Source organism: Protopterus annectens, chromosome 6.part0, assembly GCF_019279795.1.
Source record: "Protopterus annectens isolate FY-2018-M chromosome 6.part0, PAN1.0, whole genome shotgun sequence".
Lineage (NCBI taxonomy): Eukaryota > Metazoa > Chordata > Ceratodontiformes > Protopteridae > Protopterus > Protopterus annectens.
In genome coordinates this window covers 1,569,130,239-1,569,144,628 of record NC_056737.1, presented here as the reverse complement: position 1 = coordinate 1,569,144,628, position 14,390 = coordinate 1,569,130,239, and the positions used below count along the sequence as shown (strand labels likewise).

The 14,390-nt window shown below is 37.5% G+C and overlaps 1 protein-coding gene across 4 annotated transcripts in view; it reads left to right on the top strand.

Annotated features, from left to right (window-relative positions):
- SNX4 (sorting nexin 4) overlaps positions 1–14,390 on the top strand; it is a 2,225,118-nt gene that overhangs the window by 1,114,637 nt on the left and 1,096,091 nt on the right. For all 4 annotated transcript variants that reach the window (XM_044075014.1, XM_044075015.1, XM_044075016.1 and 1 more), the window contains one exon: positions 382–454. In XM_044075014.1, coding sequence (XP_043930949.1) covers positions 382–454 — 73 coding nt within the window. The remainder of the gene's footprint in view (positions 1–381; positions 455–14,390) is intronic.

Here is a 14,390-nt window from a genome sequence, read left to right as displayed (position 1 = left end):
ATTGCATGATTCAAGTTCCTCTTGAAACTTGGTAAGGTCAAAGTTCTTGTTATTTCTAACTGTTCTATAGGTGGGCTGGCGGGGGTTATTGGTTTCATTTATTTTGCTTATAAAGCTGCCTGGTGATAGGTTGCCAAAATAGTACTGAAAACTGTTACCTGAATGTGGCTTTTAATCTGCCAGGCATTGCTTCCAAACAGTAGCAGTTTTTATTGTTACCACTATGCATTTAGTATTGACAGATTATGCAAGGTAGTAATCTCATGCTAAGAACTGCCTATATCTTCATGAAACTTGTATCTGACATGCTACAAAAGCAGATGTGTTTTTCTGTTTCAGCTTATATCATTTTGCTAACTGTGATTTGCTTTTCCCTCATAGGAGATTTACTGACTTGAAACATTACAGTGATGAGCTGCAATCTGTGATTTCTCACCTTCTCAGAGTCAGGGCTGTAGGTATTTCACAATTTTACTACAATTTTCAAACCTAAGTATATTGTAAAATTATAAAGTTGAATTTTAATTGATAATTGCATTTATTAAATATTAAAGTAAACAACATCATCATCAGCTTGATATGCAAATTAGGTTTCCATATATCAAACAATGAAATGGGATGCATTGGGTGTTTTGTTTTAATTCTGCTATGAAACTGAAGATTAATTTTCAACAGATAATAGGATTCCTTGAATATGTTTTACCGAAGTAACAAGGACAGTTATATAACTCTTAATGCATCTGTTTATTGAACTAAGACTTGCAAACATAATGCACAGGTGAAATGTTCATGTTGTAGACAAATTTTACGGTCAAAACTGGAATTTACTGGAGAAAACTGACAAAGGAACCAAGGTAGTGGGAGCAAATAAACAGAGAAGGAAAGATGCAAAATAATTTATTTGGACCGCAGGTTAGAGATTTCCTTCCCTATCAGTGATTGAAAGAGAAAGAAATGGGGGGGGGGGCTAAACGAAAGACCAGCACTAGTAGAGTTTTTAGTAGAATCTAGAACAGAAGCTACCATTAAAAAGGAATAATTAGAGCATATAAAACATTGCATGATAATTATAAGAATCAATCAGAGGAGGTTAGAAAGGATTGGGAAGAGAGATTGGATAAACAGTTCACAAAGAAACGATGGGAAGATATATGTATAGTACCTACCTATGAACCTATGTCAAACAGAGTTCCTCATTAGCACTCTTCAAGAAAAATCTTGATGATTGGATGGGTAATAGGAAATTCACCCCGGGTATCACTTCTGTGGCTCTGCTTGACAGGGGCACAGGAAAATAATTTTCTTGGGTGGCGAAAGCCAGGGTACCTTTTTGGCTAGGCTTGTATAGGCCCTAGGGCCAAATAGCTTAGTGCCTACCTATGAACCTAAACATCCAACAAAATCTGGAAGATTTAGGATTTTTGCTTGGAAATGTTTACATAGATATTTTTAAACCCCAAATAGACTTCAGAGAATTTTTCCCTCAGGTGGATGGCAAATGTTGGAGGTGTGATGGGAAAGAAAGAGGTAATTGGGAAGATATTTTCTGGGAGTGCAATGAATTGGCAGACTTTAAGGATTCCCTGCGGGATGCACTGATGGAGATGCTGGGTGGGCAGATTGGTGTGACGAGGAAGGTGATTTTTCTGAGCTGTGACACAGAATCTGAATTGCCTAGACATGGTAAAACATTGCTGTTTCTAAGTATATTGGCTGCCAAAAAAACAATTACTAGAAAATGGAAATATGGAAATCAAAATCTAAACCAATTATATTAAAAGTAGTGAGTACAGCAAAAGAGATAAAACAAATGGAATTGATATCTTTAGAAAAAGGTACGAACAAACTACATAGGAAAATTGGGAATTGTGGGAACAATATACAGGGGTGGAATGAGGTTTAAAAGAAGGCAGGACTTAAATGAGGTAGATGATGTTTGAAAATGATTGGGTAGATTATAAGTGATGTATAATGTGTGCAACTGGGAGTGTGTTGGTGTAGTTTGTTTTCATTTATGTGAATGTATAAATGCTTATGTCTTAAGTGATTGTTTAATAAAGTTGTTTCTTTAAAAAAGGGCCAGGAATTGAATAGTTTATGTAATGTTGCTAAGGTTGTATGATATATAGCAATATATGTGAAGCATGTTTGTTAATTTTAACTTTTTAGTATAGTTTGATTACTTTTATACAGATGTAAATGTGCCTGTGTCACAAGTGATAATTCAATAAAGGTGTTTGAAAAAAAAAAAAAAACTGGTAGGAATAGTTAAGCAGACTTAACATTTTGTAGTTAGTCTTCAACTGTGCAGCAGTCCATAGTGTAGACTGTCCTGTCTTTGGTAGAGTTAGCTACCTTTCCAGAAGTGTTGTGAACAGTTTTCAGAGACACTTGTTTGAATCTCATATTTTCAAGCAGTTTGTTTTGGAAGAACCATTTTCCCTTTCTAAAGTCACATTACAGTACACAAAGGAAAATACTTTAGATTTGTTAAAACCAAACTATTTTCCTTTTTTTTGTATTGTATTGTGGTTTCAGTGTTATAACCCTCGGTAGTGGTGCTGCGGTAGCGTTGTCGCCTCACAGCAAGACGTTGTCACGTTCGATTCTCAGCTAGAGCGTCTTCTGTGTGGAGGCATGCGTGAATGGGTGTGCCTTCGTTGAAGGTTGTGCGTCATGGCTGGTAACTCGGCACGTAAAAATCCACTACCAAACATTAGCGGACCAGAGTTCCGCTGTGGCGACCCCTAACCGGGATAAGCCGAAAGACACACACACACATTGTGGTTTCAGTGTTGGTTGTATACGTTATTAGGGAATATGCTGAAATATGGGGCTTGATTTGCAATACTTTGGTCCTGTTTAGGTTAATTATGCAACAAAAAATTGCATACCGTTTGTGTCAGACCCAGTCCAGAACACACTCGTAGTGATTCCTCTCCATGTTGTACTGATCACTTGTAATCTTCTCATTTATTGTTTATTTATAATGACAGTATACATGAACAAAAAAGCCAGCACCTTGGAAGCATGAAGCATAAAGATTTATTAGAACCAGACCAGTTTCAGCATAAAGCTTTCATCAGTGGTGCATCTCAAATAGCAGTACAAACCCTGCAATAAATACTTAATCCAATTAAGTGTCCATGACATCATTTCCTGTTCAAAACAAAATAAAATTATTCTGATACCAAATCCTAGGCACATAAAATCAATGTGGAATCACATAAAAGTCTATGTAGAATAAAACTTTTATTCCACTTGGTACTTGTCATTAATATTTTAATATGCTATTTATAGTTCTCTGTTTAGGAACTGTTATACTCTCATGTAAACCACAATGTACTGAGTCCTACCTAATGGTATCCAACTCATGATAGGAAGGGAAAAAGTTACAATTTATCATTTAATCCATGTGGGAATAGACCACCCAATTTTACAATCCATTTCCTTTCCTTCATGTTTAATATATTATGCCACCCTGTTTTGAAGGATCTATTGCCTGATATTTTGTCAATGACTGTAAAAGAGAATTTCGCTGTATGGTGAATCAGTGAATGTGTCTATAAAGAGCATTGGTGGCTCTGGCATTCCTAATATCCCCTAAATGTTCTGACATTCGAAATCTAAACTGTCTAGAAGTTTGGCCCACATAGAAAGCTTGACAGGTGCAAGTGGCCAAATATATAACCCAGTCTGTTCCACATTTGGCGAAGCAGTTAATATTGTACAATTGTCCAGTATTTTTGCTGGTAAAGGTTTTGGTCTTGAAAGCATGTTTGCAAAAGGTGCAGTGTCCGCAAGGGTAAGAGCCAACCAATTTCTCCCCTGTTAGTGTGGTTTGGTGATAAGTTGCATCATGATGCATGATTTTTTTGTAGTGAGAAAAATGGGAACCCAAAGTTTTTCCCCGCCTATAAGAAAATAGGCATTTGTCCCCCAAAATGTCATCCAATTGTACATTGGTCTTCAAAATGTTCCAATGTTTGTCAATGACATTGACAAGATGTGCTGTATTTCTCCAAATGTGGTGACCAATCTCAAGGTGTCCTTGTTATCCTTCCTAGGTTGATGCTTATATTCCAATAAGGTATCCCTGGACTGGTTTTTAGCCCATTGCAGGGCCAAGTTGACATTCTGTTTGCCATATCCCCTAGCTAAAAATCTGTTAGCTAAATCATGATGTGATTGTGTAAGATCCTGCTGTGAGGAGCAAATTCTCTTCAGATGCAAAAACTGGGATTTTGGAATGTTGTTGATGGTGTGTTTGGGGTGGAGACTGGTGGCATGTAACAGGCTATTGTGGATATTTTCAATAAATAGTAGTAAGTAACGTGTTGTCTGCTTGACGCTGTAGATGAACATCCAGAAAATGAATCTCCTTAGGGTGATGACTGACTGTGAATTTAGCCCCCCCTTTATTTCCATAGAGATATTCAATGAATTCCTCCAGATATTCACTGTCCCCTTTCCATACAAGCCAACAGTCATCCAGAAATCGTCTCCATATGTCTATCTCTGGCAGATACAAATTATGTAGTTCATTGTATATGATGTGCTCCTCCACATATCCTATATATAAATCAGAATATATTGGGGCAAAAGATGCCCCCATTGCAGTACCTTGAATTTGCCAGTAGCACTCATGTTGGAAATAGAAGACATTTTTAGTAAGGACATGCTCGGCCGTACAAATAAGCAATGCATTGAAACCTGGGCTGTAGATGTTAATCTTGTTTAACCAAAATTCTAATGCTGTTAATCCAGCCCAATGTGGAATGCTGGTGTCGAGTGATATAACATCCAGGGTACACGTCAACCAATGCGGTTCCAATTGAGACTGATACAATTTGTAAAAATTCTGTCGTGTCCTTTAATCGGGTTCTGATATATGGCAAAAGTGGTTTCAAATATTCAGTCAGAAATGCCGACAAAGGCTCTGTGAGGGAGCCTGTGCCCGAAACAATAGGCTTGCCTGGTGGCGTATTCAGAGATTTATGAATTTTGGGCAGCAAGTACAAATATTGTTTACCTGGATCATTGACCATAAGTAGTAGTTTGGTTTTAACACTGATAATTCCCTCCTCAACAGCTTCCTGCAAAAAATTGTCAATTTCTTTTTTAAAGTTTGGAGTTGGGTCTGTGGGCATGTTCATATAATGCTGAGGGTTGGACAGTTGTCTACCTCCCTCAGCCCAGTAATAACTGGAGTCCATGACCACCACCGCCCCACCCTTGTCTGCTGGTAGAATGGAAATATCAGTGTTAGCCCTAAGATCCGTGAGGGCCTATTTTCCACCTTTAAGGTATGTCTGATAATATTTAGGGAGCCTAGATGATGATGCAAATATTTAATCACTGCCTGCTGGAAAATTGCAACATGTTTGTCCATGGGTGGACTGAAGTTAGATTTGTGGAATCTAAATTCAGTAAATCTTTGAGATTGATCCTGTTGGCCGAAAAACAATTTTAGATTAAGCTTTCTACAGAAAGATAATATGTCAGAAACAAAAATGATTTCATCCACAAAAAAAAAACAGGGATAAAACCATAACCTTTATTTAACAGTATTTCCTCTTCACGTGTTAAAACATGTTTTGAAATGTTGTGCACATTTGAACATTCCAGATTTATTTCACTATTGATTGAAAAAAATCCTCTATGGTTTTTACCCCTGTGTTTGCATCCCCCCCTGTGCCTCCTACCCCTAAAGGGTATTCTGGACCCCGGCCCCTCTTGGAATCAGGGGAATCACTAATGTATGTGGATTCGGTGTCTGTAGTGGAGGATTCCTCCCCCGAGGTTGTGGTATGTGGTCTACCTTTTTTCAATATAGAGCTCTGTCTTTTTTTGCGTATTTGAGTGGTATCTTTCATTCCATCCGCAAACCTAACACTTCTCTGTGACTCAAATGGCCTACCCCTGTCATAGTCCTCCATATCTCTGGAAAACTTACGTCTTATCTTTCAAATGATTTTCAGAGGTAATCAGTTCCTTTGACAGTCTACTCAGATTGTCCTTAAAGTTTGTTTGCTCTTCATATATTTTCAATTCCTCACATATTTTTGAACATCACAAATGTTGACCTCAATTGTTCTTTCATAGTAAGAAGCTAGAATGTTAACAAAAGACATGGACGCCTTTTGCTGTGCCAGGTTCCAATCCCTCAATAATATATCATCAGGCTTACTGACTAATGGTTGTAGTTTGGTCCTTAAACCCCTCGGGGTGATATTTTGATAAGCTTTGAAAAGCTTTAACTGCCAAATACTAGTACGTAAAGTTTTTACCTTCTTGCCAAGCTGTGTGAATAGCAAATTACAACTGTCAACTGGATCAATCTGGCTGTTCTCCTTAGAGCCCTCATTCATATGTTTAATTCCAAATACATGGATATCATCCTTGTCAGCACAAAGGCTTTGAAGCATCTTATTGAGATCCATGACCATAAGTTGCTAATTTGCTTGAATCAATCCAAAAAACTCAGTTTGTCAACTGTGATGTAAGAATGCCAAAAATTAAAAACTATAAGACATCTCCTGGGTAGACTGTCAAAGGTGCTGGGAAATGAACCCCTTATGGTTGAACCTGGTTATCTGATACAATAAGTAGTTATGTAAACCCTATCTGAGTCACAGAGACATGCAAAAAGTTGGCTGATTGGAACCAAAGAAGTAAAAAGGCAATAAACCTGTTAGGCCCAAAAAGGGCACAAAAAAGATCCACCCAGAATAAACAAATGAAAAATCAGAAACCAGAAATCAATGTTACATAATAAATTCACAAGTTAGATATAATTATGAATGCCCACCACTGGAAGGATGAACAAACCCCTGTTTCAGAGATAAAGGTAATGTAGTAACCATTGACTAATCCCTGATAGAAAACATATTCACAGGTGAGGGGCTTTTTAACCACATATATGTACACATTTCCTTGTGGTCAAATGTGTCATAGCCAATATAAATAATGCCCTGCCAGCACACAAAATCATTGCCCTAAACATAAATAAAATGTTCAATAACCGAATATCAGTATGTAATCCACTTGTGATATAGTGTGTGGAAATCAGGTCCTATTTGTATTAATCACATATGTGATCTAAAGAGCTCGCTGTCCCCTAAAAAGCAATATCTAAGCTAATATGCAGCAAAAGTAGATACTGTAAAAATAGGTATGATTATATAATAGTTACTAGATTTTAGTTGTCCTAGTGGTAAGTTAGTCATAAATGTTTAAAGAATCATAATTTCCCCCAGTTATACCATCCCTATGAGCAGAATAGGTCCGTCTAATGATAACTAGCAATTGGTCATGACTCCATAGACTCAATCCTAAATCATGAGCCAGAAAAAGGTAAGACAGCACGAAGAAAATCATACACTCAACCCCTTTTCAAGTAACCAATGTTGCCTGTAATGTTTATAAACCACTGTATATAAGTTTGTAGGCCCATAAAAATATAACTGGTGCCCACTCAGCAAAAGAAGGGAAAATAAATGGTTCAAAACGTACTCTTCGATATCTGTTTAACCAGCCAACCCAAGGAAAGGTGCTTTCCCCAATGGTAAGCCAACTGGTTAGGAAACTGTATATAGGACAATGGCAAGCCCGGATTCCCTACGTCTCTAATTGGGCAAAATACTCATTGTTTGTTTGACAAAATCATAACTAAACAGTAAGAATAAATATACATATACACCATTTGTAAAATTCTGCCAAGATGATAATAGTCCCGGACCAAAAATATTTAGTAGACAACGTATGTACAGGCAAACACCAAAATGACTCTTATAAAAGTCCGCCCAAAACAATTGGAAACAATCCTCCGTGGAGTGTATATGCTCTCCGTTTGCTCACAATCCTTCGCTAGAGCCGTCCTTATTGATCGCAATCCATTCCGGTATGACTCATAAACAAAAAAAGTACAGTCAAAGTCTAAAAATATATCAAACACATGATGACACACCAAACCTTGTCCAATTTGAGAGTCGACCTTGCCACGATTTCAAAATATCACTTTCAATATCGGCCAAAAAAAGGAATGTCCCTGGGACCCATAAAAATATGGCCACCAACAAAAATAAGGCCAAAGAAATGCCAAAAGCCAAAAAAAGGTTAATAAGTCAAAAAATTACTAACCCGTGGGACGTAGTGGAAAAAACAGAAGTAATCTCAACAGAATGTAGTTCAACAAGACTTTTACATGTGAAAGATCCAATGACCCCACTGAATGCTCAAGTAAAACGCTGTTTCACGAGGTAGCTAAATCATACCCTTCAGATGCTGCAAAAAATATATCCTGTTGATGAAAAAAGAAAACGCAATAGATCCAATCCAATGTACGACCCTGGTAGTTAGATGCAACCATCCAGTTGAAAATCTAGGCACATATCTAAACAGATTGATGAAAACGGCTAAGTTGTAAACCAAGTAGTGAGGAACCCTCCTCTACTGACATCGAACGCCACAAAAATGGCTCCTGCTTCAGTACTTCCAACAGCCAGCAAATAGCATTGAGTCAAGGAGAGGCAGGCTAGCAAGTACGGTAGGTGCACAGGCCAGACAAACTTCAGTATACATGAACAAACAAGCCAGCACCTTGGAAGCATGAAACGTAAAGATTTATTAGAACCAGACCGGTTTCAGAATAAAGCTTTCATCAGTAGTACATCTCAAATAGCAGTACAAACCTTGCAATAAATACTTAATACAATTAAGTGTCCATTACATCATTTCCTGTCCAAAACAAAATTATTCTGATACCAAATCCTAGGCACATAAAATCAATGTGGAACCACATAAAAGTCTATGTGAAATAAAACTTTTATTCCACTTGGTACTTGTCATTAATATTTTAATATGCTATTTATAGTTCTCTGTTTAGGAACTGTTGTACTCTCATGTAAACTACAATGTACTGAGTCCCACCTAATGGTATCGAACTCATGATAGGAAGGGAAAAAGTTACAATTTATCAATTAATCCAGGTGGAAATAGACCACCCAATTTTACAATCCATTTCCTTTCCTTCATGTTTAATATATTATGCCACCCTGTTTTGAAGGATCTATTGCCTGATATTTTGTCAATGACTGTAAAAGAGAATTTTGCTGTATGGTGAATCAGTGAATGTCTATAAAGAGCATTGGTGGCTCTGGCATTCCTAATATCCCCTAAATGTTCTGACATTTGAAATCTAAACTGTCTAGAAGTTTGGCCCACATAGAAAGCTTGACAGGTGCAAGTGGCCAAATATATAACCCAATCTGTTCCACAGTTGGCGAAGCAGTTAATATTGTACAATTGTCCAGTATTTTTGTTGATAAAGGTTTTGGTCTTGAAAACATGTTTGCAAAAGGTGCAATGTCTGCAAGGGTAAGAGCCAACCAATGTCTCCCCTGTTGGTGTGCATTTTAATTGATAATTGCATTTATTAAGTAATAAAGTAAACAACAACATCATCAGCTTGATTTGCAAATTAGGTTTCCATATATCAAACACTGAAATGGGATGCATTGGGTGTTTTGTTTTAATTCTGCTATGAAACTGAAGATTCATTTTCAACAGATAATAGGCATTCCTTGAATATTTTTTACCGAGGTAACAAGGACAGTTATATAACTCTTTGCATCTGTTTATTGAACTAAGACTTGCAAACATAACGCACAGGTGAAATGTTCATGTTGTAGACGCATTTTACAGTCAAAACTGGAATTTATTGGAGAAAACTGACAAAGGAACCGAGGTATTGGGAGCAAATAAACAGAGAAGGAAAGATGCAAATAATTTATTTGGACTGCAGGTTAGATATTTCCTTCCCTATCCGTGATTGATATCAGAGTATAGGCAAAGAGAAAGAAAGGGGGGGGGTCCTAAACGAAAGACCATCACTAGTAGAGTTTTTAATAGAATCTAGAACAGAAGCTACCGTTAAAAAGGAATAATTAGAGCATGTAAAACATTGCATGATAATTATAAGAGTCGATCAGAGGAGGTTAGAAAGGATTGGGAAGAGAGATTGGATAAATAGTTCACAAAGAAACGATGGGAAGATATACGTATAGTGCCTACCTATGAACCTATGTCAAACAGAGCTCCTCATTAGCACTCTTCAAGAAAAATCTTGATGATTGGATGGGTAATAGGAAATTCACCCCGGGGATCACTTCTGTGGTTCTGCTTGACAGGGGCACAGGAAGATAATTTTCTTGGGTGGCGAAAGCCAGGGTACCTTTTTGGCTAGGCTTGTATAGGCCCTAGGGCCAATAGCCTAGTACCTACCTATGAACCTAAATATGCAACAAAATCTGGAAGATTTAGGATTTTTGCTTGGAAATGTTTACATAGATATTTTTATACCCCAAATAGACTTCAGAGAAATTTTCCTCAGGTGGATGGCAAATGTTGGAGGTGTGATGGGGAAGAAAGAGGTAATAGGGAAGATATTTTCTGGGAGTGCAGTGAATTGGCAGACTTTAAGGATTCCCTGCGGGATGCACTGATGGAGATGCTGGGTGGGCAGATTGGTGTGACGAGGAAGATGATTTTTCTGAGCTGTGACACAGAATCGGAATTGCCTAGACATGGTAAGGCATTGCTGTTTCTAAGTATATTGGCTGCCAAAAAAAACAATTACTAGAAAATGGAAATATGGAAATCAAAATCTAAACCAATTATATTAAAAGAAGTGAGTACAGCAACAGAGGTAAAACAACTGGAATTGATATCTTTAGAAAAAGGTACGAACAAACTACCTAGGAAAAATGGGAATTGTGGGAACAATATACAGGGGAGGAATGAGGTTTAAAAGAAGGCAGGACTTAAATGAGGTATGTGATGTTTGAAAATGATTGGGTAGATTATAAGTGATGTATAATGTGTGCAACTGGTAGTGTGTCATTATGGTTTGTGATATAAAATGTTTGCAACTAGGATTCTGTTGGTGTGGTTTGTTTTCATTTATGTAAATGTATATTTACTTATGTCTTAAGTGATTGTTTAATAAAGTTGTTTCTTTAAAAAAGGGCCGGGCCGGGAATTGAATAGTTTATGTAGTGTTACTTAGGTTATATGATATATAGCAGTATATGTGAAGCATGTTTGTTAATTTTAACTTTTTAGTACAGTTTATTACTTTTATACAGATGTAAATGTGCCTGTGTCACAAGTGATAATTCAATAAAGGTGTTTGAAAAAAAAAAAACTGGTAGGAATAGTTAAGCAGACTTAACATTTTGTAGTTAGTCTTCAACTGTGCAGACGTCCATAGTGTAGACTCTCCTGTCTTTGGTAGAGTTAGCTACCTTTCCAGAAGTGTTGTGAACAGTTTTCAGAGACACTTGTTTTAATCGCATATTTTCAAGCAGTTTGTTTTGGAAGAAACATTTTCCCTTTCTAAAGTCACATTACAGTACACACAGGAAAATACTTTAGCTTTGTTAAAACCAAACTATTTTCTTTTTTTTTGTATTGTATTGTGGTTTCAGTGTTGGTTGTATAAGTTAGTAGGGAATATGCTGAAATATGGGGGCTTGATTTGCAATACTTTGGTCCTGTTTAGGTTAATTATGCAACAAAAAATTGCATCCCGTTTGTCTCAGACCCAGTCCAGAACACACACGTAGTGATTCCTCTCCATGTTGTGCTGATCACTTGTAATCTTCTCATTTATTGTTTATTTATAATGACACCAAGTCAGCTAGCAGCAGATGACCTTTAGAAAAGAACTTTGTTGAATTCTTTTGCAGCTGTTACGTTGGGGTTAATTTAGTTGGACAGCAGTTCACAGGAACAAAGTTATACAACTGTTTCAGATAGTTTGAGTGCTTTTTGTTATCTTAAATTTGTTTGCTCTTGCTTCTTTTGCTTAATTCTTTGGTATATAACCAGTAGGTATACAGAGCGTCAGGAGTGTGACTCTTAATTGTGTGGCAGCAGTAATGCTAATTTCGTTTGAAGGATCCCTTTATGTTGTGCAACAACTGGAAATGTACTTGTTGATGGTTCTCTCTCAGCACTTTTCTTGGATTATTTAATGCTTGTTATAGGTCATATGCACATTCTGTTGTGTCACACCATGATGTCACATGTTGAGTGTGTTAGGGCTCACCTTGCCAATTTTTCCTTGCTGCTTACTCATTTCAAATCATAGAACTGTTCCTATGTCTGATGCTAAAGAAACCCAGACCTTTTGACCTTTTCTTATTTTTTAATCAGAAAATTATAGTCAAGATGCATTAATGTCTGCCAGTGAACAGGAAACATTGTACACAATATCAGGAGGCAATTTGCAGCATGAGTAGACAGTCCGCAGTCAGGTAACTATATACAATGATGACTATTTGAAGTGATCTTGCACTGTGCACAAATATGATTACATAACTGCTTGAACTCATTGTTAGACGACAGAGGCTGAGACCCCACTATGCCCATATTTAAGGGATAGGAATCCATGTGTATTAGAAGATCACATACAGTGGCACTGAAGACTACTGACAATAGTTGCGAGTCACATCCCAAAGATTCCTTACCTTCCACAGCACTGGAGACACATTGGAAGATTGGACTACTGGCATATTGAAATTAGTTTGACTTGCAAGAAGTCTGAATATTTCTTGATAAACTTGCTTAGAATACGGCTAGGGGAGTACATTGGTGGTCTAAGTTGAGATGATACTGAAGCTGGTAATAGACATTTCCAGAAACTGCATTCTGCAGTATGTAAGGAATTGAGTCACCTCAGGAGATCCTAAGATTCAATTGGAGGTGATGTCATTAAGCAAAGTCCCTCCCTTGAATTTGCCATCCTGTTAAATTTTCCTGCCCATTTCTAATCTCTGCCCTCTAATCAAAATTCTTGAAAGATTGTTTATGACCAAATCTTGGAATACATTTAATAGGTTTTGGCCCAGATGCAGTAGTCTTACAGCCATCTACTCTCTATCAGCTATCAGACCATCTCTATTGTAATAAATTAACTAGAGCAATTTTCCTAGCTCTAAAAAAGGCCAGTGGCACAGTTGTTCAGTCCTTGCTGTTAGACAGAGTCATAGAATCAGGTTTCTCTCTTGAAATTTTACAACTGTTCAGTAGCTATCTCACCAACCAAAACTATATTGATGGGTCCCAGAAGCTCCCATGTTTCAGGAACAACCTGCAAAAAGGTGCCAGAAAGTGTCTGTAGTCAGTCCTCTTCTATTTTCATAGGAGGTACCTAGGCTAATGACCCTGGGGCCAAGCCTAGCCAAGAGTTTTATCCCCAAAAAAGAAACCTCAGTCAGATTCCATCACCCCTGTCAATGAGGGACAAAGGTGGAACCCCCGAGACAAATTTATGGTTTCCCCAACCACTCATTAAGGTTGCGTTTGAAGAGGGTCAGTGAGGTACTCTGACATGTATGGGAAGTTTTCACTCTTTTTAAGTGATCTTCCCTGGGACCTGCCAAACATCATTTGTAGTCTCTATGCAATGATGATATCCTTACAAGGGTTTCTCTCTCGCTCACTCTCTCTCTCTCTCTCTCAATCAATGTCTTAAGAACAGTCTTCAGGAAAATGTCACTGCCATTTGTAACTGACTCCATAAAAATAAATGTATTATTAGTACTCGCATAACATCTCCAAAAACTGCAAAATATCTGTACTGTAAATGTATACTTTGGGTAATTCTCTTCCAGAAATATCTAGATCTGTTCTTTGACCAATATCTCAACTGTTTCCAAATGAAGTATTTTAAAGCAACTCAAAATATCCTATACATTTTCTAAGTTATTTGTAAAAGCCAGCTGATCCGTAGATACAAATGTGTTGCTCCCAATATTAGAATATGGTCTGCCAATTACTACCCATTAATTTCCAAACAGCGGCAAACAAAATACTTAGAGTTATTCAAGACAAGTGAGCACCACTGTAGTACGCTACACAACTGTTTTAGCTGAAAGTGCTTTTGTCTGTCTTGGAATGTTTTTGAAACCTGCCTTGCAAAGGTTCAGAAGAAACGTGTTTTGGGTTGGGTCAACCTTCGTGGATTAACTGGTTAAGGTAACCTAACCCCTTCGCTTTTTAGTTTGGGTACCACAGACTTTATGTAATTTCAAATCTGGATGACCCCAGAGTGAAATGCCAGATCCAGTCAGATATGTTTTTTATACCTTAGCTAGGTGATGTAATGCAATGATAGTTGCTGGCAGTGAGTTAACCCTCTGAGGTGTGAAGAACATCACCACTTATACCAAGTTGTAGTCTTCTGTGATGTGCTTAACAAGTATACTACCTGCAACTCTGGCCACCATGGAGAAGAAACCTTATCCTTGCAGAAAAAAAAAATTATAGAAAGCATGGGCTGCTTTATAGAGTCTTAGGTCCATGATACCAATACCATCAAGTGT